General features: G+C 40.7%; 5 protein-coding genes across 15 annotated transcripts in view; 3 read left to right on the top strand and 2 right to left on the bottom strand.

The window, feature by feature from the left end:
• Positions 1-25,450, bottom strand: part of LOC129718669 (zinc finger protein 62-like) — a 117,095-nt gene that overhangs the window by 49,477 nt on the left and 42,168 nt on the right. The window contains exons 4-7 of one of the 9 annotated variants that reach the window (XR_008727002.1): positions 17,398-17,644; positions 17,022-17,337; positions 16,146-16,960; positions 15,485-16,078 (exon numbers count right to left, since the gene is read on the bottom strand). The exons of 5 other annotated variants lie outside the window; for them this stretch is intronic. The gene's annotated coding sequence lies outside the window, so the exon portion shown is untranslated. Of the gene's footprint in view, positions 1-5,451; positions 6,354-6,377; positions 6,398-15,484; positions 16,079-16,145; positions 16,961-17,021; positions 17,338-17,397; positions 17,645-25,450 lie in introns of those variants that run through there. 3 more of the 9 variants (XR_008727005.1, XM_055669710.1, XM_055669727.1) reach the window with 3 other exon arrangements.
• On the top strand, positions 12-20,279 carry LOC129718797 (zinc finger protein ZFP2-like). Of its 2 annotated transcripts, XM_055669891.1 has the most exons (3): positions 12-440; positions 19,182-19,389; positions 19,447-20,279. In XM_055669891.1, exons 1-3 carry the CDS (start codon positions 205-207, stop codon positions 20,014-20,016), a joined length of 1,014 nt encoding a protein of 337 aa, XP_055525866.1. In that variant the 5' UTR covers positions 12-204; the 3' UTR covers positions 20,017-20,279. The 2 variants fall into 2 exon arrangements, with proteins under 2 accessions (XP_055525866.1, XP_055525873.1); XM_055669898.1 differs by lacking the exons at positions 19,182-19,389; positions 19,447-20,279 and adding an exon at positions 716-5,165.
• On the bottom strand, positions 6,406-11,926 carry LOC129718811 (uncharacterized). 2 transcript variants are annotated; one of them, XM_055669908.1, is made up of 2 exons: positions 9,634-11,926; positions 6,406-9,534 (listed from the first exon to the last, which is right to left on the bottom strand). In XM_055669908.1, the coding sequence occupies exon 1, from the start codon at positions 10,725-10,727 to the stop codon at positions 9,792-9,794; it is 936 nt and encodes a 311-aa protein (XP_055525883.1). In that variant the 5' UTR covers positions 10,728-11,926; the 3' UTR covers positions 6,406-9,534; positions 9,634-9,791. The 2 variants fall into 2 exon arrangements, with proteins under 2 accessions (XP_055525883.1, XP_055525892.1); XM_055669917.1 differs by having other exon boundaries at positions 9,642-11,926.
• Positions 15,425-19,123, top strand: LOC129718838 (uncharacterized). The gene is made up of 3 exons (XM_055669951.1): positions 15,425-18,259; positions 18,321-18,510; positions 18,569-19,123. Coding segments are annotated over exons 1-3 (624 nt in total). The 5' UTR covers positions 15,425-18,257; the 3' UTR covers positions 19,001-19,123.
• Positions 22,437-23,799, top strand: LOC129716607 (uncharacterized). Its single transcript, XM_055666442.1, has 2 exons — positions 22,437-22,771; positions 22,902-23,799. Exons 1-2 carry the CDS (start codon positions 22,437-22,439, stop codon positions 23,797-23,799), a joined length of 1,233 nt encoding a protein of 410 aa, XP_055522417.1.

The following is a 25,450-nucleotide window of genomic DNA, read 5'->3' as shown; positions in this document are numbered from 1 at the left end:
CATTTGCCACTTTTCTCTGGCTGTCATTATCGTGGGTTTTTTTCCCAAATATAGACGCGCGGTACCGTTGAAATCGCAACAAATTTTCAACATGTTGATGTTACTTGTCGCGTACGCTTGCAGAAATTAAGTGTTTTTCGTTTCCGTCAATGTGAAACTGTCTGCTGGAAGAAAGTGTTTCTGAAGTAAATTGAGGGCAACGATATGGCAGAATCTACGCCGGTAAAGGTAAAGGAAGAACCGGTTGAGATAAAGCTGGAAGAGGTTACCATATTCGATACTTTGGATACGGAAGAAAGTATACCGTTGGTGAAGAATTTTCGTCCAACTGTTGTGAAACAAGAACCCACCGTTACCGACAGCATTGAGGAAGCGGATGCAGTAGCAGAGCCGGCCGAGATGGAAACTACAGCGACCGATGCTGGGGCTTCCAGTTCCAGGTAAAATTTTAAATTCTTGAACATATTTAATTGTTTGTTTTCAATTATGTTTCTGAGACTTCAAAAGTATGAAAAACACTGTAATTACTTGTGTGTATATAACAGTTAAACCATCCATCAATTACCAAAGAATGTGTTTCGATGTATTTATGATCCCATTATTATGATGTATAATTCCCCTTCATCAGAAATTTTTGTGATGACAGAAACGAACAGAAACAGAAATGATCGTCTAACAAACACCAAGACTATCAGCTGCCTCTTTTCTGTTCCAGGGATGCGGACAGCTTGGAGGTGAAGCACACCACTGGTGGGCAAACTCGCAAAAAAAGATACTGCTGCGGACAATGTGGCAAAGTATTCGACAATAAGTCCACCTATTATAGCCATTGCTATCGCCATGAGACATCGTATCCGTCTAAGTGCGAGGTATGCAGTAAAACGTACACCTCTCAAGAAGCATTGAAGCAGCACCGCAAAATCCATAGTGACGGACCGCAGACGCATTGCGACATTTGTGGCAAGTCCTATGCGAAAGACTACCTAGCGTATCACATTTCTATGCACAACAGAAACATACGCCAACGGCTGAAGCACCGTTGCGAAGTCTGTGACAAAGGATTTTGTGGCAGATACACGCTTGAGGTTCATAGAAGAATTCACACCGGAGAGCGGCCCTTCGAGTGTGACATATGTGGCGCAGCGTTTAGTCGAAGCGGCAGTCTGCTCTTTCACAAATCCAATCACACGGGAGAGAAAAACTTCTCGTGTGGCGTATGTGGTAAAGAGTACACAATGCAAGCGCAACTAACGAGACACCTGGCAACGCACGGCTTGGACCTTCCGTACGAGTGCCAGATTTGCGAAAAAAAGTTTAGAATTAGTTCCTTGCTTGCGAGCCACATGCGCCGTCACAGAAATCCGCGAAAGTTCGACTACGACATTTGAGGTGCAACGTATAAATCGACGAACAATCTTGCTATTCACCGGAATACCCACTCGTACGTCGATCCGAAATTATTCAAGTGCACATTGTGCGAACGAAGCTTCACCAGATTCCAAACGCTGAAAAGGTACATCGATACGGCACACCCACGGGTACCATGTCAATGTGATTGGATTTGGATTTCGTGGCAATTTGTACAGTCAACTGATAGGAACAACCTCAATGATAAGCTAAGATTGGAGAGAGTAGGTTAAGTAAAAACTGCTTTGAACAGAAACAATTCTTACAAAATTTCTAATATCATGAAAATCCAAATATTCGAAACAGTTGTCGAAAACACGTTTAATGCATTTAAATAGAGACCAATAAACCAATAAAACCAAACAGTGCGATGCAAATGCGGAAACGCAAGACATACGAATTTGCGTTGGACTGCCTCGATTCTAAAGATCACTGAGATAGTAGTAATGGACCGTTTCTGAACGAAGCCACATTGATCTGATGAGACGTGTCAAAAAATTTAGGTCAATTAGCTAGGCAAATTTTGACGGAACACACAAGCCGACAATTCTTGGATAATTAAATAATAAATAAAAGTGACAACATCAACTGTCCCTCCCGGCACAAGATTCGCCGACTGGAGAATTTAGAGTGCCTGAATTCGTAAAAAAAAACGTAAACTCTAGAAGCTCTACGTCTTTGTTTGAGAGATATTGGTAATATGTCAAGACATCTGCATTGTGTTTTTTGATTTCCCGTTAATTATTCGGCCAATTTACTCCTGATCTCCGGTGGGAAGACATGTGAAGACGCGGAAAACGCACCATTCTCCATAATAACCGAAGTGCTATCAATTGGGAAGGATGGTATCGGAACGGACTTTAATCAAGATGGGCTCAGAAAAAATAGCTACATGTCTGCACTGCTGGTAGTTAAAATATGTTGTTATGAGAAGACTACCGGTGGAATGGAAATATACCCAATCTACAGAAAGGGTGACACATCATTCACTAAAAAGTCAAGAGATATATTATTTTTTTGCGATCTCGCATGGAAAAGGTGCATATGACCGCATTGGTGGAAGCGTGAAAGGAAATGCAGCACGCGCGACTTTTCAATGCGCACATTACTAATCACAGAGAATTACATAAGCGGTCTGAAGATTGCTATATTGATTTTCCCACTTGCTTAAGGTGAAACGGGGTTGTGGTCTTTTCCTATACAATTTTGAGGTTAGAGTTCTTTTTACTTTTGTAGTTTGAGCGTAAAAAATTCGGCTTCCACTAAATAAACAGCACTCAAATTGCTACTTTAGGCATGCAACAGTTGTGAAAACAATTGATCAAAGTTTCATGTAGGGGGACAAGGGGCAAGATGAGCACCTTAAGCTTCTTATCAAATTGTTAGGGCAAAGTGAGCAAAAAGCTACTAAATAAACTAAAGAAAAATGTTATTTAAATATTTATAAATAATTTCCTAAGCCACTAAAAAGTATGAGGCTGGTCGCGGTACGGGGTAGATTGGGCATACCTATGGGGCATAATGGGCATGTTCATATTTTTCGATTTCAAGCAAACATTTAACAATGTATCAATGTAACGTACAATCGTAGGTACCGAAACAAAGTTTTCCTTTCCTGTTTCACTATTTATACTCCGAAACAGCATAATTCTTTAGCCTTTTTCAATTTGAAAATTATCTATGAATTTGCCCGCATATAAAAATAAGGTTTTGGTCCATAAAACACTACTGTGCGAATGAAGGAATAATAAAACATGACAAAATTTAAATTGAGGTAACTTTATTTTAATGATTGTCAACAAACGAATCTGTTCGACGCAGCCTTAAATGTCGGCTTAACGTTTGCCGTGGAATGCCGTGTGCAATAGCCGCTCAGTTCACTGACATTCGATGAGAAATAACCGCGTCTATAGCAGTGGCCAATGATGACTGTGACCATTTTTTGCGCCCCGACAACCGTTTGTAATTCCGAACCATTTTACTATTAACTGCTGCTAGCACGATGTTTACTTTTTTGACAGCATTTTCTGGTTTGTAGGTCATGTTTTCTTGCATAGGTATGGCAATTTTGCCCCTACCAGCAGTGCCCGTTCTGCCCCATGAGAACACTTATGAAAAAGAGCTGTTTTTAGATGATGTTTTATTTGAAAACACTGCATTATTTATTGAAACTGTTTGAATATCAATAACGATAACCGAAAATGAACTTTCGAGCCCAAAACGACATATACGCATGCAAAAACCCTTATTTTTCGCGCTTGTGAGCTATAATATTATACGCAAGACGTGCATGAATGATACAATTGTTTATTGTGTAAAAGCGAATTTTTTTTTCCAGTTATTTTGAATAAAATTACATCTTCAGATTAATGTTAATGAATCAAATTTATAACAGTTCCAAAATTACTGCCAGGAACCTAGAAACAACATATGCCTATTCTGCCCCGTATGACGATCTTGCCCCTTGTTCCCCTACGTAGTCTTCATAAATCACGAAAAAATTAGATTGCAAAATTCGAGTTGATCGCGACCACGTCCCGTTTCACCTTAATGCGACACCCAAAGAACAGTTCAAATGCAAAAACAAAAACAAAAAAAAAAACAATAGAGCGGTTGACAAATAGCTAGCCTTAAGGGCCCAGCAAATCATTTGTTATTTGACTTTTCCGGTCTTAATAAAGTCGGTCTTAATAAAGTGGCCATTTGAGGCATTCCTTGCGAAACCCTCAAGTGCGCGTAAAAACTCTGCATCTTTTGATTTGAAGATTCACGCGTCATGAATTGAGTCAAACAATAACACAGTAATACTACAAAATCACTTAGGTCTATTTTTAAATATAATTAATAAATGATGGGTTCGATTTGAACATATTCAGTACGTTGAAAAGAAAGGCTCAGGAAGTGTCGCGATCTCAAACTTCTGCAGGGCACATTCACGTGAATTTCTGATGGTATATTTGAAGCATCTATCTCGCCAATTAGTAAGTTTCCTACAAATACGGTCTTAAGCAGGTATTAGACGACGCAAATATTCGCCTCTGTGTCAATAACAAGTAGTTGGCGTCGGTTGGCATAAGGTGGTTGTTCGGTCTGGGAAGAACTCTTGCTATAGCAAAGTGGACTGTATTCGGTGGAACGAGCAAAGGGAGCAAGTGTCAGTCAATCAACTCTTGGAAGCTCTGAAAAGAACTGGGGTTTGACTTTGCTCCTTGCCGAGGACGAAAAACTATAGCAGAGTTGATATTTTTTAACTACTCTTAATAACTCTTTTTCTTCCTACTGCTGATGGTTACAGAACGACGGTTAAAACAAAACTGTTTTTGTTGGAATAAATACCGATGCCGCGTGTGTTGTCACTGGGTTGCCAATGTTCCAGTTTTTTTTTTTTCAAGTGATCCAGTCAAACAGTTTATTCCCAAAATCTTCCAGTTTTTTCAGATATTTGCCAGATTTATCCAGTTTTCATTCACTCAAGCTCTGATTGGCTTCCGGAAATATTTTCAAAATGTAAATTTTGTAGATTGATAAATTATTTTGACAAGTCTTAACAGCATTTTCAGTGTTCTATCTTCTCGCACGAAACACGGTCAAACTAAAGACTGCATGACATGGTTGAGATAAAACCAAACAAATAGATTTTACCACACCATGAAAAAAATTGCTATTTATTTTCTGTTGCATAGCAGTTGAAAAATTGTTAGAAGAATTAGATAGCAAAAGATAGCGAAGTCAGAAATAATTGAAATTTAAACTTCACTGATGTAACGGAAGAAAATGTTGCGTTGCGTCAATACTTTTTTTAAAGATAAAAGTAAATGAAGAAGCACTATTTTTTTAATTTTGAGATAGATTTATTGCGTAATTTTAAATTTTATCGCTGTTAGAGGACATTTCTAAGCCCGAAACATAACAGTTCTGATTAAAATGAGTAATTTTTTGCGAAGAGTTATCTCCTTAGTTGCTGTATTCAAAACTGACACAGAGTTCAGTTCCCATAACAGAAAAGCTCTCTCACAATCATTTTTTTGCTTTTTTTTAAGATTTATTTGTTATCCAGTTTTTTCCAGTTTTTTTTTCAGCCTTTTTCCCAGGGGGAATTTACTGCTGTCAAAATTCATATATGTGTGCGTTATCGCAGATCAACTCTGGTCCATGACGTTTAAAAGATTTCCTGTGTGGCGAGGAAACTTCATTATTTTCAGCTAATTGCGGGCGGCTGCCACCAAATTTCACTACGCAACGCAGTATGAATAAAAGTTTTCCGCGATTTCTAGTGTTTTGTTAGAAAAGAACGTTACAATTCTACTAAATTTTACTTCAATCAAAACGACAAAAACCAAAACAACCGGACGCCTTGTTGCCAAATATGCTGGTCACGGTATTTGACAGATAGATTCCCCCTGCTTTTTCCAGTTAAATCGAAAATTTTATTGGCAACTCTGGTTGTCAGCAGTAACAATATAGCAGTGAATGATCTACTTTCGGCGGAGACGGGACATTCTCCCCTCGGTTGAGGTTACTTAATTTTATCAATACCTGGAACATTGTCTTCTATGGGCAGGACCGAAATCTTGTTGATGGGGCGTCGGAAGACGGAACCTCCAACCATGACGTCAACGGTACAAATTAAACCGTCGTCACCAGGGTAAACGGCTGTTATTCGACCCAACTTCCAGTTGAGTAGGGGGTGGTTCCGAGCATGAAGCAACACAATCATATTGTTACGGATGTTTGGTGTGGCACGTAGATTCTTCTTTTGGGGTTGGAGCGTATTTGGGTAGTCACGATTCCACGCTCGCGAAAAATGTTCCCGTAACAGTTGTAGGTGCTGCCATCGCGTAAGGCGGGTTGCCTTGATGTCCTCCAGAGATGGTTCAGGGATGGCAGTAAGAGGGCGTCCAATTAAATAGTGGACAGGTGTGATAACCGTTGGATCTGCTGGATCGCTGGAGACGGAGAAAAGTGGTCGAGAGTTTATCACAGCCTCGATCTCAACCATAATAGTAGTTAGTTCTTCGACTGTCACACATAGGAGTAAATACGTTTAAAATCTGATCAAATGTGAAAAATTCAAAGTAAATCAATTTTGTATTGTAGTGTTTCATTTTGGAGTGTGATGTATGCTTGATCACTTGACAGCTCTTCAACATACAAAAGTTATGTTTACGGTCTTAACGAGAGGCTACAACCGACCGCAATTCAACAGTTTTTTGTGCATGATAATGACGGTTTGATACCGTGAGCTAAAATATAACGTTCCGAAGATAAACAAGTGATTTTGAAATTAAACAACGATGGAGATTGTTAAAGAAGGTTAATCGAACAGAATTGTGTACTTAGCATGTATGCTAGTCTCTCCAAATACCCAGGTGTTTGTCAAAATCAATAAAATAAAACCCAAAATTTTTTTTTTATAAGTTAACTCAAAATGGGATAAGTTATGTTTCCGGCAAAATCCGATTGAACGGCTTAGATTACGTGAAAGTGCTAATATTTTTGGTTATAATGGTGAAGATAAACCTTCCGGATGCTTCCGGTTTCGTGTTGAATCGTTATGTGAAAATAATCAAGAAATTCATATTTTTCGCTTCTTGGATTGTTGCAGCCTTGGTTACCGAAATGAAACTTTGTCAAATGACTGAAATGTGTACTGAAAAGACATTTCATGATAAATTCAAGTATTTCAATGAATTTTGACCCGACTATGACTGAATTTAAATTTCATTATAAGAAATGTCATCCATCACTTTAAGGTGGGTTACTCCATGCAAAAAATTATCCAAATCCAATCATTAGTTTTTATTATCACAATATGATACGTTTTCAGTGCAAAAATTTTTTTTAAATTATTTTGATCAGGTTTGATGTTCTAAGTGTTCCACTGTGCGTCAGCCTTACGTTTCCGATAATGCGCTTCAGGTGTGTCTTTGCTGATTTAACTGCAGCTTCCCAAAGTCCGCCGAATTCTGGTGCATCCGGCGGGATGAAATGCCACTAAGTTTCACGCGACGAACAAAACTCTCTAATGGTATCCACAGACTGCTGACTTCGAAATTGTTGAAATAACTCATTTAATTCGTGATGAGCACCTCGGAAATTAGTGGCGTTATCCGAGTGCAGCTGCTGGACTATTCCTCTCCGGCCTATGAAACGCTTCAACGACGTCAAGAAAGCATCCGTGCTAAGGTCGGAAACCACCTCCAAATGCACGGCCTTGGTTGTCATTCACACGAAGACAGCCACGTAAGCTTTGACCAGGGTCGGGCGGCGTCTACCTTGTTTTATTAAAAACGGGTCAGCATAGTCCACACCGGTGATTGCGAATGGTGACGACGGTACCACTCTTGATACTGGTAAGTTCCCCATCAGTTGAGTTGTGTTGGTTGGGTTAATCCGGAAGCATCTGATACACATGCGTGTAATCTGCCGAATTGTTGATCGAGCGTTCAAAAGCCAGTAGCGTTGTCTCATAGCGTTCATCAATCCAGACTGCCCGACGTGAAGCTGTTCGATGTGCATTTGCCAGATTAGAAGGCGTGCTACTGGGTCCTTGTCCAGTAAGATGATGGGATGGCGGCTTTCAAACGGTAGATGAGAGCGGTCAAATCGACCACCCACACGAAGTAAGCCGTTGGTTAAAACAGGACGCAAATTTGCCAACTTCTTGCAGAGTTAATTGTTGATGACTCGATGAATTTCGTCAGCCAGGTGAACTTGTTGAACCACGCGTATGATAGCTTCGGTAGCCGAGCGCAGTTCAGAGATGGTTTGATGAGGATTTTTCTCTCGTGAGGTCGGGACCTTGATTCGACAGTTGGCAATAAATCGCAGGACGTAGCTCATAACACGTTGGATCTTACGAAAGCTACTGTACCTGGAGAAAAACGGAAATGGTACAACATTCACAGCTGCAATAACGATTGGTTCTTTCAATTCGGAAAGTTCCACTCGCTGGAGAAACTCGGGGCCGTTCCACCAAAGGTTGTTGTCTTTCAAACCCTCTGGTAGTTGACCACGAGAAACGGTGTCGGCTGGGTTTTGCTGCGATCGAACGTATTCCCAGCAGGCTTCGAAATGGTCACGGTAGAACCACTTTTCACTGCGATAATCGTCTTCTTTTTCCTCTGACGCTACCAAGGCCCGCTGTCTGAATACATTCTTAAACAAAAATGCCTAATGAGTCTCGCCATCACGACGTTATTTTCCTCAAACGTATTTTGACGTTGACGTTGAGTGCTTGTATTCTGGAAATTATTTATATCATTGATCTTGTAATAATATTTCTCAACATAAATGAACGAAGTAGACAGAAAAAAGCCGAAATAACATCGCTAAAAGATTGACAGTGTGCATCTCTTCGATACGCGAGTGTCGGTTGACTATCCTTTTCTTCCTGTGAGCTGAGCGGCGATGGTTTGGTTATTTAACATTTACGAGCGAAAGCCGACTGTGACGCACGCTAAGGAAGCGAGATCAAATGAAAATGGTGACCGTTTACAAGCCTGATTCCCAGCGGTATCCACTAGTGTGTTGTTGGATTATGGCGATTCGATTCCGGACATACAACTGGAGTTGGTTGAGCGGCTTGATCCAAGCCAGGACAATTGTGCTGTCACACCAAAGCATAATCTCTCGGAGTTCTATATCCAAGGCGGGTATTACTTTTAGTAACAACCGGGTCAATAGCCGCGTGACGCATAACTCCTTGCGAGGGATTGAAAGTTCCTCCATAGGAGCTACCTTTGACTGTGTCTGCATCGACCGGATCGTCCCATCCGATCTTAAGTTGCCACAGTCGTTGAACAAGGAGTTTGTCGTTGAGCCTCGATGGCCTCTTCTATCGAGCCTGCACCGGAAAGCACATCTTCCATATAAGTTTCTTCCTTCACGATGCGAGCGGCGATAGGAAAAGATTTGCCTTCTTCTTCGACGAGCCGTACCAAGCACCTTGTCGCGAGGTAGGGAGCGGATGCTGTCCCTTAGGTCACCGTACAAAGTTCTAGAACTCGCAGTGGTTGAGACGGATGGGCTCTCCAGGAAATACGAAGAAAACGTCGGTCTTGAGGCGCGTGAAGTACTTGCCGGTACATTTTGGCAATGTTCCCGGAAAACGCAATCTTAAATTTTCTGAAGCGAAGAATGAAGAAATGCAAATCATTCTGTACTACTGGACCCACTTGAAGAACTTCATTTAAGGACAGCTGCTCTGATGAGGACTTTACTTACTTACTTACTTTGTTGGCTAACGGACCGTTAACCGGTCTAGGGCCGAACGAATTAGAGATGTCCAGCTTCTTCTGTCTTGGGCAGCCGCTCTCCAGTCTCCTCGTACATCAGCAGATCGTGCATCTTCTTCCACCGCGCACATCTACCGCGTGCGAGGCCTACCACGGAGTGGACGTGACGAACGCGGCCGATGTCTCACCAGCTATCCGCACGCACGATTTTGATCCCTCCAGTGTCATACGACTCAGCTTAATTAGTTTCGTAGGGAAACCGTGTTCCAGGATGATCTGCCACAGCTCGTTTCTTTTCACTGAGTCGTATGCCGCCCTGAAATCCACAAACATATGGTGAGTCGTTAAGTTGTACTCCCGGAACTTATCGAGGATCTGTCGCAGGGTGAAAATTTGATCCGTCGTGGAACGCCCCTGTCGAAAACCAGCCTGGTATTCGCCAACAAAGGATTCCGTTAACGGTCTCAATCTGAAGAACAGGATACGAGAGAGCACTTTATATGCGGAGTTGAGCAACGTTATGCCTCTATAGTTGCCACAATCCAATCGATGGCCCTTCTTATAGATAGGGCATATGAGGCCTTCCAACCAGTCGTTCGGCATTTGCTCATCCGCCCAGATCCTTAGTATTATCTGGTGGATCGCATAGTACAGCCGCTCGCTTCCCGCTTTTAAAAGTTCGGCCGAGATACCGTCCTTCTCAGCGGCCTTGTCGTTTTTCAGCTCACCAATCGCGCAATAGCGCCTGAAAATGCTCCTTCCACTTGGCTGCAACCGTCGGTTTATCAGTAAGCAGGTTGCCGTCCTTGTCATTACACATGACCGGCACAGGGAAATTCCTGCTTCTGACTCTGTTGACAGTTCTATAGAATCTCTGCACGTCGTTTTGGGCATAGCTGTCCTCTGCGCTGGCGAGCACCTGCTCCTCGTACTCGCGCTTCTTCCGACGGTGGGTTCTATTTTCGGCAGCTTTTGCCACCCTGTATCTTTCTCTGTTCTGACGCGTAGCCGCAGTGAGCATGCGGCTCCTGGCACGGTTCTTCTCATCTGTCGCTCTCTGGCACTCGGCATCGAACCAGCCATTAGGCTGTCTTTCACGCGTCGTACCTACCACCTCTCTCGCAGTCGTTTCGATGGCGCCGTGGATACTGCTGCACAGCCCCTTTAGGGGCCATCCACATACCACGTGGACAGCTGTCTGCCACTCCTTCCTCCTGCTGTTCTGCGATCCATTGATCCAGCTCTCTGGCCAATTCTGTTGCCACGCCATCAGCTTTCAACCGCTGAATGTTGGAACGCGTCGTCCTCTCTGTGCGAGATTTCTGCACGTTCGACAACCGTGCGCGGATCTTACAAACGACGAGATAATAGTCAGAGTCAATGTTTGGTCCCCGAAAATACCTAACATCAGTAACATCCGAGAAGTGCCGACCGTCAATCAGTACGTGATCGATCTGGAAGCAGGCTTCTCCATTTGGATGCCTCCAGGTGTTTCCAAATATTCAAACGTCGCTCAAGCTTGGCATAGAACTCATCTTTGACTTCATCGGATTTGTCGTTTGTCGGTGCGTAGGTGGACGTTGATTAAACTGTAGTTGAAGAATTTGTCCCGAATCCTCAACACGCATATACGGTCATCTACGGGCCTCCACCGGATGACTCTTGTTTTCTGATTTCCCAGCACTACGAAACCAAGTAGCCACTGTAGTAGATGTACTTGAAAGAAGTGTGTGCAATAGGGTCTACTGCACAGAATTGCCTTTCTCCGGAATTTGGCCACCGAACCCCCTGAATCGCTGCGATTTCGCCTCCCGGTCGCTGTAGTTCTCGAGCAAGCAAACCAGCCCGCGCCGGTTCATTGAGAGATCGGACGTTCCTAGTACCCAATTTCCAATCGTTTATCTTAACCTTTTCCGTGTTTGTAGCCTATGTCTTTGCCGATTGATCCGTTCCGTATTCCTAATTTCGTTGTTCATGGTTGAAGAAAGGTTTCGATATGCTTCCTCACCAGGGTCGCGATACCTACATCCTGCTAATGGGACTGCCATTTTAGGTGTAGCTGGCGGGATGCAGCATTCCATAACTCAGCCACCCGCTCCGGGTCAGACGCTGTTGTACGCCGCCCCTAATATGAAGTGCTCTCCGGTATCATGTTCTTCGGATTGAGACCGTTAACGGAATCCTTTTTTAGTGAATACCAGGCTGGTTTTTCACAGGGGCGTTCCACGACGACGCACAATCTGTTTGTGAATTTCAAGGCGGCATACGACTCAGTGAAAAGAAACGAGCTGTGGCAGATCATGTTGGAACACGGTTTCCCGACGAAACTAATTAGGCTGAATCGTATGACGCTGGAAAGATCGAAATCATGCGTGCGGATAGCTGGCGAGACATAAGCCGCGTTCGTAACGTTGGATGGACTGAAGCAGGAGAATGCGCGCTCTAACTTACTATTCAACATCGCCCTTGAAGGTGGAGGTGGAGTATGAAGAGCAAACGTGGAAAGAAACGGTACGATTATCACGAAATCTCACATGCTTCTTGGTTTTGCGAACGACATGAAAGTGTGGCTGGGAAAAGCCATCATGAAGAGCACTGCAGACTGTTTTCAAGCCGGCATAAAACCCGTAAACCAGTGATCGTAATACGGATCCCATACAACGCACGCAGTGTCCAGAATTGTGCCTGGATCTTCAAACTCTTTCCCAATCCTTCAAATTGATGAGCCAAGTTGACGCTTGGTTTTATTTATAACCGTCGAATAATGTTTCCCGAATGTCATTTGAGTATCTAACAAAACTCCTAGATCAGTAACGACTTCGCTACGATGTAGTATCGTCCCAACAATTGGATAATCGGTAACATCATTGATAAGCAACGAAAAAAGGAACGGTCCAAGTATACTGCCTTGAGGAACACGGGAATCGTTTCGGGAGTAACTTAATCCGTTTTTCGCCTTTGGGTATAAAAATAACTGTATCCAAATAGTAGGTATGCAATTTAGTATCAGGTTTACCAGACAAATCTCCGTAGTGAATGGAATAATAAGTTACTTGCTCTTCTGGAGCATAACTGGCTGAAGACATGTATGATTGGAAGAAGCTATTGCCCATTCTAGCTTTGATCAATTGGATATGGAGAAGGCAGTTTCCTGAGACTCTTGGGCTTTGTCAATGTTAAGCCTGTAGTACACTCTTTGTCTAATGGTCAAATATTTGACTTTCCAACATAATGGTCAAATTTATTTGGCATCATGGTTGTTGTTTGCCCGTGTTTGCCCCATGTTAAAATTGGAGAGTGACAAACAATTATCTTTGACCAAATTTTTATCTGGCTAAGAGTGCAAAATATTTGACGCTTGGTCAAAGAGTGTAATACAGGCTTTACACTCACTGATTTTGTCCATGTTGTGTGATGAGAGTTTTTGTCACATCCCAGTAAAGACTGTTTGTTGTTCTGCTTGCAGTAGCAGTTGAGTTGCTCCTGTTGCGTCAGTAGCATTATCACAACTGAGGAGTAAATGTCAAAACCAAACGGTAAGCATGACATCTTGAACGTGAAAGATGTAGAGGCGTTTTAATGCACGATGAAAATACTACAAGTATACAGCCCTAGGGTTGTATGAAATGGTGACGTGGGACTAAACACTGTAATTAGGGGATTTTTTGTTACAAAATATACAGAGCCTGCAGAAAGAATCAAGGTGTTTGCTCAGCGACTGTACGTATTCTTATTTTCAGCCTCCCCTGGAAATCAATTTTTGGAAATATATTCAACAACACTCGAAAGAATATCGTATATATTTGGCGATATTAGTATTAGCCTGTAGTATTTTTTTGTGCAAACAACATGTATTTGACAAGGCACAAGCATATCATTCTTGTTGAAAAAGCACCATGAATTTCTCGTAATGCGTCAAAGTTAGAATTAACTATATATCCTCGAAAACAAAATCCAATAATACTTACGTTATTATAATAAATGGTTTTGTCTTATTTAACTCTGATTAAATCAAATCTACAATATGGTTTTTACTTTCAAAATAATATAGGAGCCCTTACAAAGGTTCATTAATTGGCAAACATAAGGAGATATGTCTAACAAAATTAATAACAAGTTCCAGCAAAAAACCGTAATAATCAACAATTCCATTTTTGTTTTTGGGTTGACAATTTTTTTCATTTACCTACAACTACATTCGCTGTATTACGAAGAGTGCTAAAAAACATACGTTTATTATGGTAAAGCTTTGAATAATAATATATCATCTAACAATTTTGAAATGTTAAAAGAGATTCTGAATGGATCTTAGTAAATAAACCAAAAATTCACAAGCATTCGCAGGCTATTACTCTTCTATTAATGTGTATATTTGGGAATATACTCTTTCGATACTAACCGGTCACGATTATTAAGTGAATATCGAAGATAAAATTGAATGAATATCCGTTGCAAAAATTTACAATTCTTGTTGAATAGTTTATGGTAATCATATTTATGAGATAAACTTTCAATCACCATCAACAGGTGCATTGCAGTTTTTCTTCGATTGCAAACGAATAGAAATGTACGAACAAAAGTGTACCACTGCAATACGAAGAGTACCGCTGCAGTATGAATAGAAGTGTACCGCTGAAATGTACGAATAGAAGAGTACCGCTGCAATCATAGACGACGAGAGACCTGCGGTTCTTTACTCCACTGGTACTGGTACTGCTTTTACCGGCATGTTTTCTTTCAAGACATCAGTTTTTATTAGGTTTTGCAAGCAGGTTTAGAAATTGTTCAAGAATGGGGATTGTTTCAAACTTTTCGGAAAACTTTTACCTTCGAGACATCATATTAGTCTAAGCTCATGGAAGCAAAAATAAGTTGACCTATTGGGACGGGGAGACTCTGACAATTTTTATATCGATATCGATACAGAGAATAACACGGGGAACGGATGGTGTCCATTCACGTCGTCTGTGCTAGGAATGCTCGCATGTAATTGGTTCAATGTTCGCGTAAGTTTCCCTGTAACTTTTTATCAATTTTGAAATAATAATGATAACTAGCTTGTTATAAAATTGTTACACATTTTATCTATCCAACAACATATTGGTTATTGTTACCCATCATGTGGTTATGCTGTTATTAGCGTTTGAAATCTGACGCAACATTTGCCAGTTTCATTTCCAATTTTACAGAATGCATCCCAGTATAGGGTAAACGCTCCAATAGTGGAGGAGCTAAGCGAGAATTTTGCATATTTGGCCATTTTTCGCTCATAAAAACAAGTCTAGCTGGAACATTTCCCCATTTGCTGTCGAAATGGGTTCTACTTAATAGTTTTGCACCCTAAAATTTACATCAAATACTCTTTGAGGCTCAAAATTCAAGAAAATATGCTGCAAGGTTTTGTTCCAATAGTTGCGGTAGAGTTCCTATAGTTGCGAACGGGTGTTCCTATAGTTACGGTGCGATAAACATTCGCTTTCAATTTATTGAATAAGCATATTTAGCTTGATTAAAGTGGTTTTGGACTGTGTTGATAGATATTATATTGTGTCATATCGATTTATGTACAGATACTCGAATTATTAGATATGGTCAGTTATATAATGCCCTGCCAAAGGTATATGTAACATATCTAATACTTTGGGGTCATTTAAAAAATTGTCCCACGATGAAGGTGTTGCGAGGAGCCCAAAATAATTATCTTTATCCTAATTTACAAAAAAAAACATTAATGGAATAAAAATTAAGTCTATAACTTCTGCTCCGTGCCACGTTTGCACCTACAAATTCAACGTTAGTATTTACTTAAAGTCAGTTAGTTTTTCAACTGTTTCACACTAACGCACTGTTGATGACTCCTTAAAAATATAAAAAATAAAAACACAAACGGTGAGTAAGCATCATTTAAGTGATTTTACTTAAAGCATTTATGTAGCAATTCAGGAGAGAGAGAGGGGAGTAATAAATTCAACATGTATAACTTTAATAATGAACGTTAATATTTTATATAAATCGTGTATTTATGTCATGCCATTGCCAATTATTAAAATTCTCATTTTTTCGTAGATTTTCGCGCTCCTGTTTTCTAATGGCAGCTTGCTGACTTTTTCGTTCACTTAATTTGTCTTTTAGTTTCTCAGCCTCAAGTTTCTTCTTCGCTCTTTTTTCTGATTTTTGTCTCATCAGCAACCGTGTTTCTTCCTTTAGTTTTTCCCGTTCAACTTTCTTCTCAGCTCGTATTTCGCGTGATGCTGCCTTCAGCTTTTCTATTTCCACCTTTTTTGCAGCGCGTATCTCTGTCTTTTCTTTTCTCTCTTGAATCGTTTTCTCCTTCTCCTCCTCGATTCGGCGAATCTCCTCTAGGCGTTCACCAGCAGTAAGGACAGGGTAGAATTTACGTTTGCAATTTTTATGATTAGGTGACTGAAAGGTTACTGGGGACATATAAAAATATATGGATTAGTTTTAATAAACAGAAAGCAAGCATTATTCTAAAATTACCTGACGTATGCAAGATTTCCGGCTCCGTAAGAAATGAATCGATGATAGTCGCATTTTTGAAAGGGTGCACCGATGATTCATCCAGGTATTTAGTTTTCTCATTGCTGGATTGTGTGAACCTGGCCGGGTCGAACGGGTACAATCCGCAGGTTTTGAATCCAGATACGATGATGTCTGAAGTCATCTAATGTAAGAACATTTCTATTGTGCTTATCAGCGTCAGCGGGCTGTGTAATCCTAGTTGTGTTAGGATATAACACAACTGGAATTATTCCTAACTCGCAACACGAATCAGCTACATTTGCTGCCATATGCGATGAATGCCCGTCGACAAAATAATACACAGGAAGAGTTACTCCCGTCTTCAAAAGGAAGGGGTAAAATACCTTCCGAATGTACAATTCGAAATTGTTGGCATCCATCCATCCTTTAGCACTTTTTCCAATACCCCACTCGGCCGGAAATGTTCGCAACAAGTCCGAGCGAATTCTTTCCAAAGGCAAGATGACGGCTGGAGGCACAACTAAGCCGTCTGCTGGCATGTTCTACTTCGTAAACATTGTGGCTCCCACGAATAGCCAACACAGCTTTATTTTTTGGGTTTAGGTAGAAGCATGTCTCGTCTCCATTCCACATCCTTGACGGATCCTGAAGAATGTGCGCAGTTCCGTGCTCTATCGCATATGTTTTAAAGTCGTGAAACCAGCCCCGAATGTTGACCTCGCTTACCTTGGCACTCGCTGAGGAGACAGCCTCTGGCGTTCGTATCGTGAGGGTTTCATGCCTCTTGAGAAAACTCTGGAACCATTTCCGACCTAAAGTTCAAAATCACAATATTTTGAGTTAAGTTATAAACAAAAGCATCACGCAACTTACCAGGAACATTTTTGCAGAAGGGATTGGGTCGTGGATAAGAATTGAAAAACGATGTATTTTTGATTTCAGAGTTTCCCTTATAATCGGAAAACCCTTTCGTTGCATGTTTTTGATCCATCCAACAAGTTTCAACTCCTCCTCCGACAACACCGTTTGGGGTCCTTTTCGTGTCTTCTTTGTAGAAGATATTGCAGCCCAGTAAGCAGTTTGTTTTCCTTCCTTGATGCTGAGAAGACTTCGCTGCACGTCATTTTCACAGTAGCACTGGCGAGCTGGTTTTTTCTTTTGGGGTTCGCGGCTATTATGAAATTCCATACTGTAATGATGTATTTGTAATCAATTATGCAGAATAATCAAGTAAATTTATAGAACTTACTTTTAAGAGCACGATTTAAAGCAGGAAAGGCCGAAAAAAAACACTGCTTCAATCCACTACAAACAACAAACGAAAGTGCAACGCGGAGGACGTTTTTGACGTTTATGAAGTCAGTGGGTGCTACGTTTAACACAGTGCAACCAGAAATGCGAAACATAACGCAACTATAGGAGCATAGTGTATCTTATGATCCAATAGTGGAGGAACCATTTTATCAACAATATGATATTAAATCATCGAATTTCACCTGTGAAATGGTTACTATGTTAGTTTATTATATGTAGAAACAATTAGACGAATAGAAATCATACTACAATCAGAAACAACTCTTAAAAACTTCGTGGAAAAAATAAGGAATTGAATAGTATTTGGTGCCTTCTGGGTACGTTTTTGAAAAATACGGTTTTTATCAATATTATAAATATTTTTTGGAGTTTATTGTTATAGTAACATGTTTTACCATGTGTTATGTGTTAGTTTCAGGAACCTGTAGTATAAAGAACTTATTTCTAATCAGTTCAAACAATGATTATTCATGAGATACCGCAACTATTGGTGCTACCACAACTATTAGATCATTTACCCTAGTAAACAAAGACGTAGTCCCACGTCAAAAAATGCGTCAAGCTGAAGTTAACCAAATTTTATTCGTAACACCCTTTACTCTAAAATAAAAGTAAAAGCACATTTTCTCGAAGGTGTTAAGAACTAAACAAAAGTACTAAAACTCATAAAAGTCTGTATGATAGACTTTAGTCAAGTCTTGATTTGTTGAGTGTGATGTGAACATTTAAAAGTTAAAAAAAATAGGTGTCAAGTTTGTATTGTTTCTCCATCTCGCCTCAATTGTAGGCTTCAAAATGTAGGTACAACGTGTAAGGTTGTTTCACTATATTCGAACATACATTATTGTTTATTTCTAGGACTGCAGCCGTGTTATTGACTATAAACTATTCCCAGTTAGTGGTGCTAACCAAATTCATGGAAGAGCAGCCTGATTTCGCCCGTAAACTACTCAAGACAGTGGCGGACTGGGAGAGATTGTGGAAAGACCTAGCAGATGCCATCAACCGGAAAGGTCCCCCAGTGCGGAGCGTGACAGAGTGGAAGAAGGTTAGTTGAAAAATAACAATTATTGAAACAATTGCGTTATTAACAACAATTCATCCAGGTTTGGGTGGATTATAAATATAGAGTGAAAATGAAACTGCTTCATAACAAAAAATGCCCGGACAAACAAAAGAGTTTAAACAGGTTCGAGCAGAGTGTAGCAAATTCTACTGGTTTGAAAAATGCTCTACTCGGCACAGCAGCCGCCAAATCGTTCGACTGTCGAATTTCCTTTCAGTCGGTTGACACCGGATGTAATCCACAAACAAACGCCTGTATTAAAAAAGGAAACGTTAAACAACAAAGACAAGCACTAGGAAGAAAACCAATAAAGACCAAAATTAAGCAAGAACTCCTGGCGAGATTTATAGACGCAACCGAGGAGAGCAACAAAATACAACGGAACTTATTACGCCTCGAAGAGGAAAGTTTAAAACTTAAGCGAAAATCGTATGAATTAGAAACGACGAAATGGTATTTAAACGGGACGTAATTCTAGTTTTAAGATCGTGTTAGGTAAAATAAAATTATTAGAAAAATAAATCGACTAAAAGCTTCATTTAGTGATAGGAAAAACCGTTTCTGAGTGTTTCTCTGAAAAAAAAAAACGCCGCTAAAATGTAGGTACAGAGTTGTTACACTTTATTCGAGCATACATTATTGTTCACTTCTAGGTCTCCCCAACTGCAACGGAACAGGTCCAACATTAACGCATCACAGATCAAGTTTTTGGTCAATTTCATGGAACGACATCCCAATCTCGCCCGTAGCCTATTTAAAACCCCGGAGGAGAAACGAAATTCTAAACGGCTTTGGAATGACCTGCAGGAAGCTCTAAACCAGCGAGGACCCCCGAAGCGGCACATGTTGGAGTGGAAGAAAGTAAGTTTAACAAATAGTCAAGTTTTCTACTAGTCAATTGACATTCACCAATTCAAGGTGTGGCAGGATTACAAGTATAACGTGAAACTTAAGCTACGGCACAACCTGAACTGCCTAGCAAAACCGGGAGGAAACAGGAAAAAAATGAAGTATTTAAATCAGTACGAGGAAAGTGTCGTGCGATCCGCCGGATTGAATGAGATTGTTGGAGCTACGACTGTAGCTACCAAATCGGCCGATAAAGTTACGGTTCAACCGGACGTCAATACGCTTGAGTTGAACTCACAGTCGAATGACTCGGCAGAGAAGACTGAAACGATGCTAGTGGAGGTGGAGGTTGAAGAAGCCGACAACGAGTACGACACCGAAGTCGACCAGAGTGTCATCCAAGAGGAAGAGCCTAGAAAAGAAACTGTTCCCGAAGCTAACGGAAGAGCGCCGTACAAGACAAACAAGAGAGAAAAAATCGACCTGCTGAGGAGATTTGTAGAAGCGAAAGAGGAAAGCAATAACATTCGGAGGGATTTATTGCGCATCAAGGCGGAAAGTTTAGAGATCAAAAGGAAAATGTACGAACTGCAAGCGAAGCAATTTGCTTTGACGCATGACATTTGCTTAGCGGATTAGCGATTGTAATTAAACATTTACTGACTAAGTTTCATTTAAGACAAAAAAGGAGCAGTTATTTATTGTGAAAACCTTTAAGCGCATATAGGGTTTCGGTTCTATTACTGTCAGGCGGGTGAATGGTGATCCTAGAGACCAATGATAGATGATGTTTGTCAAATTTTGAGCATACCTAATAATTTTCATATCCTTAAAACCAACACATATATAACATGCTTTGTAGAATATGCTTATTGCCAAATAAATTCATTGTACCGATGTAGCTACGAAGTGTCGGACGTGTTTTATATTATGTCCGGAAAAGTAGCCCTCTTTTAAGAAAACTACAGTCGACTGATGCGTTTAGATGACCATTGTGGTCCATCGAACCGGATTTTTGTAGAAAAAACCAGTGATGTGAAGTATTTTCTCTGTGAAGAGACGCGTATTCGCATACAAATTGAGCACTCATCCGTCGCGTTTCGGCTGAGTGTAGCGGGATGTTTGCGGCCATTTTGGCACAAATATCTTCGTTCGAGAACAATTGAACTCTTTCGAGAAGTCTTCTTCTGTGTGTGTGACGTTGAGTGATTTAGGAAAAATTTTAATATTCAATACACCGAAATCGAATACAGTCGCGGAGCAGAAGACCGCACAAAAGAAGAAAAAAGAATTGAAACAAATGGAAGACAATTTGAAAGTGTTGATTCATCAGAGAGGGGCAGTGAAGGGAAAACTCACTCGTGTGAGAAATGTGTTGGTGTTAGGTGATGATGAGCCAAACCAGAAGAACACATGTAACGCACATTTCCTTCGGCTGCATTTGAAGACAGTAGAAACATGCTATACCGAATTCAATGAACTGCAGAACAAAATATATGCTCTTCCTCTCTCTGATGAGCAAAGAACCGAGCAAGAAGATCGTTATATCGATTTTGAGACACTACACAACGACTTGATCATCAGATTGAACGAACTGTTGGAAGCAGAGTTGCCAATAAAATTGAAGAAAAAACTGGAAAAAACTGGATCCCAAATAAATTTAGAAAAAAGGAAAAAAAAAAAGATTGTGAATGAGCTTTTCTGTCACGGGGATTGAATCCAGTGTCAGTTTTGGATACAGCAACTAAAGAGATAAGTCTTCGCAAAAAATCACTAATTTTAATCAGAACTGTCTTGTTTTGTTACATTTTGTTAAAATTATGGACTGACAAATTTCCTTTAACAGCAACATCTCACAATTACGCAATCAATCCATCTCAAAATCAAGATATAGAGCTTTTCCATTTACTTTTATATTTAACAAAAGTATTAACGCAACATTTCCTTCCGTTACATCAGTGAAGTTTAAATTTCAATTATTTCTGACTTCGCTATCTTTTGGTAATTAAGTCCTCTAACATTTTTTTAACTGCTACGCAACAGAAAATAAATAGACGATTTTTTTATGGTCTGGTAAAATCTATTTGTTTGGTTTCATCTCAACCATGTCATGCCGTCTTTTATTTGACCGTGTTTCCTGCGAGAAGATGATATACTGAAAATGCTGTTACAGGTTGTCGAAAACCTGGAAAAACCCGAAAAATCGAGGAATGTCAGGGAATTCATTTTTCGATCAGGGAAATAAGGAAACTGACAAATATTCAGGGAAAATTTTTCAAACCAAGACGCGATTTTTTTGAGCGGCTTTTTAATGCAAAAACTGATTTTTTCAGCGCAAAAGATTAATTCAGAACATCTACTGTTGAGTTTGATATCCGATTGAATACTTTATTCACTGTGATTTCGCATTTGCGTTGATCTACGTTGTACTTTTTTGTGCCGAATGCTGAAAAATATCAGGAAAATTGATGTTAAAGTTCAAGGAAAATCAGGGAATTTTTTTTTGAAAATTTTTTCGCCACTTTGTGTTAAAAATTGTCATAATAATTTATTAATCTACAAAATTTCCGTTTTAAAAATATTTCCGAAAACCAATCGGAGCTTGAGTGAATAAAAAACTGGATAAAACTGGCAAATATCTGAAAAAAACTGGAAGATTTTGGAAATAAACTGTTTGACTGGATCACTTGAAAAAAACTGGATGAATCCAGTTTAAACTGGAACATTGGCAACCCTGGTTGGAAGCAGCAACAAATGATTCTCCCAAACCAGTAGTTGGCCCAACAGTTGCGGTACCAGCACCGCACTATTTGCCTCCTCTCCATGCCCCTCTTCCGAACTTTGACGGTTCGTATGAGAAGTGGTTCTCATTTAAGTCTATGTTTACCACTATTATGAACCGATACCAACAAGAAGAACCTGCCATATAACTTTTCCACCTACGAAATGCACTCGTGGGATCTGCGGCTGGAATTATTGACCAGGATATAGTAAACAGTAATGATTATGATGCCGCATGGAGGTTTTTAACCGAAAGATATGAAGATAAACGTCTTATTATGGACAAACACATCGAATCTCTAAACAACCTTCCGAGGGTTACTAAAGAGAATACGGCAAGTATGCGAAAGCTTATTGATATATGTACCAAAAACGTTGAGGCGCTTAAAAATTTGGCATTGCCAGTTACTGGACTTGGAGAGCAAATATTGTTGAATCAAATCACTTCAAAATTGGACAAGACGACGCGAATGGCTTGGGAAAGTCGTCAGAAGAAAGGTGTTTATCCCAACTACGAAGCAACCATCGAATTTCTGCAAGAGCAGTGCCGAATCTTGGAAAAGGTGGACATCAACGTGAAGCCTGCAGCTGAAAGTGTCAAAGCGAAATCAGTGTATAGAAGCCATACTCTAGTGGCAACGAATGAACAAAAACATGAACAGAAGTGTATGATGTGTACAAAAAAATCATGAACTTTGGAAGTGTGATCAATTTGAACTATTAAGTTTGAGTGACAAATACAGTGCTTTGAAAAAATGGGGAAACTGCTTCAATTGCCTGCAAAGAGGCCATCGTACGAATGGATGCTCGTCGTCTCGTAACTGTCGTGACTGTGGAAAACGTCATCATACTGTGCTACATAATGATAGCTCATCCACACCGGCGCAGGCAGATTCGGCAACATGTAAAAACGATGCATCGCAAGCAACACAGAATTCCAATAAGAGAATTGAGGATGTTAAGCAGCAATCGGCCGTTTCTTTGTGTGTCAGTACTGCTAACGATTCTAAACAGATTCTACTTTCTACGGCTGTTATGATGGTTCACGGTGATAGCAGTGCACTTTATCCATGCCGTGTATTGCTCGATTCGGCCTCGCAAATGCATTTTGTTACAGAACGTTTTGCGAATCTACTATCGCAGCGAAAGGAACCAGTAGATTATTTGGTTAGCGGATTAAATGGTTCAAATACACGTCTTAGAAATATGATTAGAACCACAATACAATCTTGTAATGGAGGATTTGCAACGGAATTGCAGTTTCTAGTTGCTCTACGAATCACAGGAGATGTTCCGTCAAAGTCTTTCGATATCTCGAACTGGCCAATCCCCAGCGGAATCGAGTGGGCCGATCCAGCATTTAACAAACGAGGACGCATCGATATGTTGATTGGTGCTGAAATATTCTGGGATCTTGTGAAAGATGATCGTATTACTCTTGCATATAACTTACCGGTTCTTATAAAGACTGAACTTGGTTGGATAGCCGGAGGAGTGCTAACTGAACAAAGCGCAGTTCTTGCTCATTCATTTTGCCAAATTGCTAATGAAGAACGACTTGAAGATTTACTGAAGTGTTTTCATCGGCTGGAATCATGTGATGAGATAAATACTTCTAGGAGAAACGATCAAGAATGCTAAGATCATTTCAAAATGACTCATACTCGAGATAAGGATGGCAGATACTTTGTACGGCACCCCTTCAATGAACGAAAAAATGAATTGGGTGTTTCCCGCGAAATGGCAACTCGACGTTTCCTGAATCTGGAAAAACGTCTCGATAGGCAACCAGAGCTAAAACAGCTGTACATTGACTTCATGGAGAACTACAAACGGCTGGGTCATATGAGTAAGATCGAGTTAGACGGAAATGAGGACCCAGAGTCTGCATTTTACTTGCCGCACCACGGCGTGTTTAAGCCTACGAATACGACAACCAAGTTAAGAGTTGTTTTTGATGGTTCTGCCAAAAGTTCTACTGGTGTATCCATCAATGATGTTCTCGAAACTGGACCGGTCGTTCAGCGTGATTTAGCTTCTATTTTGATGAACTTCCGAGGGTTCCGTTATGTCTTTACAGTTGACATCCCGATGATGTTTTGACAAATCGGTGTGTTGAGCCCCGATAGCAGATACCAGCGTATACTGTTGAGAAAGGGCCAAGATGAATTACTGACAACGTGGGAGCTAAAAACTGTCACCTACGGCTTGGCCCCATCCCCATTCCAAGCTACGATGGTGCTGAATCAGCTTGCAGAAGACTACCAAAATGAACTTCCAGAAGCTGCGTACGCTGTCAAAAGAGGAACTTACATGGATGATATTTTGACGGGAGCTGACACACTGCCAGATGCCTACAAACTGCTACAAGATGTGAAGGCGCTACTTGCCAAAGGATGTTTCGGTACGCACAAATGGTGTTCAAATGTAGAGGTTTTAATAAAGAATGTTTCTGAAGAGCTCAGAGAAGATAGATTTGATATTACTGACGACAACTCGCGTGCGGTTGTAAAAACCTTGGGTGTTGTATGGAGCCCAAGGGAAGACTGGTTTTCATTCAACGTTGTGGAATGTGAAGCTAGTGCTATCACCAGAAGAAAGATTTTGAGCGAGGTAGCAAAAATATTTGATCCTCTTGGACTGATCGGACCTGTCATTACAACAGCGAAGTTAATACTGCGGGAGATTTCGATGCTACAAACGGATTGGGACGATCCAGTCCCTCAAGATTTGCTGCGAGCATGGCAATCGTTTCGGAAGGAATTGATGCAATTGAACGATCTTCAAGTACCTAGATATATTTCTTCTGAAGATGCTGTGACCGTAGAGCTACATGGATTTTCCGATGCCTCGGACCATGCCTATGGGGCGTGCGTTTACGCCCGCGTCGTACATTCTGACAGAACAACAACGATGAATTTGATTTTAAGCAAATCCCGAATTCTTCCTAAGAAATCAAATAAAACCAAGGCTATAACGACCCCTCGCGGGGAGCTCCTAGCAGCAGTACTGTTATCACGGCTTATTGACAAGGTTCTGCAGTCTTTTGATCTGCGGTTCGATTCTGTTAACTTATGGACTGATTCGATAATTGTATACTGTTTGATTAAGAAACCTCCGCAAAGCCTACAAACCTACGTCTCTAACAGAGTGGCTGAAGTACAGAAACTAACGGGCCACTTTCAGTGGCGTCACGTACCGACAAATCAAAACCCTGCCGATTTTATATCCCGTGGCCAGCGCCCTCGCGATTTATAAGTGAACGATGTTTGGTGGAAAGGACCACCGATGC

Source organism: Wyeomyia smithii, chromosome 1 (assembly GCF_029784165.1).
Source record: "Wyeomyia smithii strain HCP4-BCI-WySm-NY-G18 chromosome 1, ASM2978416v1, whole genome shotgun sequence".
NCBI classification, from domain to species: Eukaryota; Metazoa; Arthropoda; class Insecta; order Diptera; family Culicidae; genus Wyeomyia; species Wyeomyia smithii.
The sequence above is the reverse complement of the archived record's forward strand: the minus strand, read 5'-3'. Positions and strand labels throughout refer to the sequence as shown.

What these genes read in the sequence shown, in the direction of transcription:
- LOC129718797 (XM_055669891.1), top strand. Translation starts at nt 205, where the DNA reads ATGGCAGAATCTACGCCGGTAAAGGTAAAGGAAGAACCGGTTGAGATA. An exon ending in GCTGGGGCTTCCAGTTCCAG is followed by an intron (nt 441 to 19,181) that starts GTAAAATTTTAA and finishes GTTCACTTCTAG; the next exon opens with GTCTCCCCAACTGCAACGGA. An exon ending in ACATGTTGGAGTGGAAGAAA is followed by an intron (nt 19,390 to 19,446) that starts GTAAGTTTAACA and finishes CACCAATTCAAG; the next exon opens with GTGTGGCAGGATTACAAGTA.
- LOC129718811 (XM_055669908.1), bottom strand. Translation starts at nt 10,727, where the DNA reads ATGGCTGGTTCGATGCCGAGTGCCAGAGAGCGACAGATGAGAAGAACC.
- LOC129718838 (XM_055669951.1), top strand. An exon ending in GCGTGACAGAGTGGAAGAAG is followed by an intron (nt 18,511 to 18,568) that starts GTTAGTTGAAAA and finishes CAATTCATCCAG; the next exon opens with GTTTGGGTGGATTATAAATA.
- LOC129716607 (XM_055666442.1), top strand. Translation starts at nt 22,437, where the DNA reads ATGGACAAACACATCGAATCTCTAAACAACCTTCCGAGGGTTACTAAA. An exon ending in AGTGTCAAAGCGAAATCAGT is followed by an intron (nt 22,772 to 22,901) that starts GTATAGAAGCCA and finishes TGACAAATACAG; the next exon opens with TGCTTTGAAAAAATGGGGAA.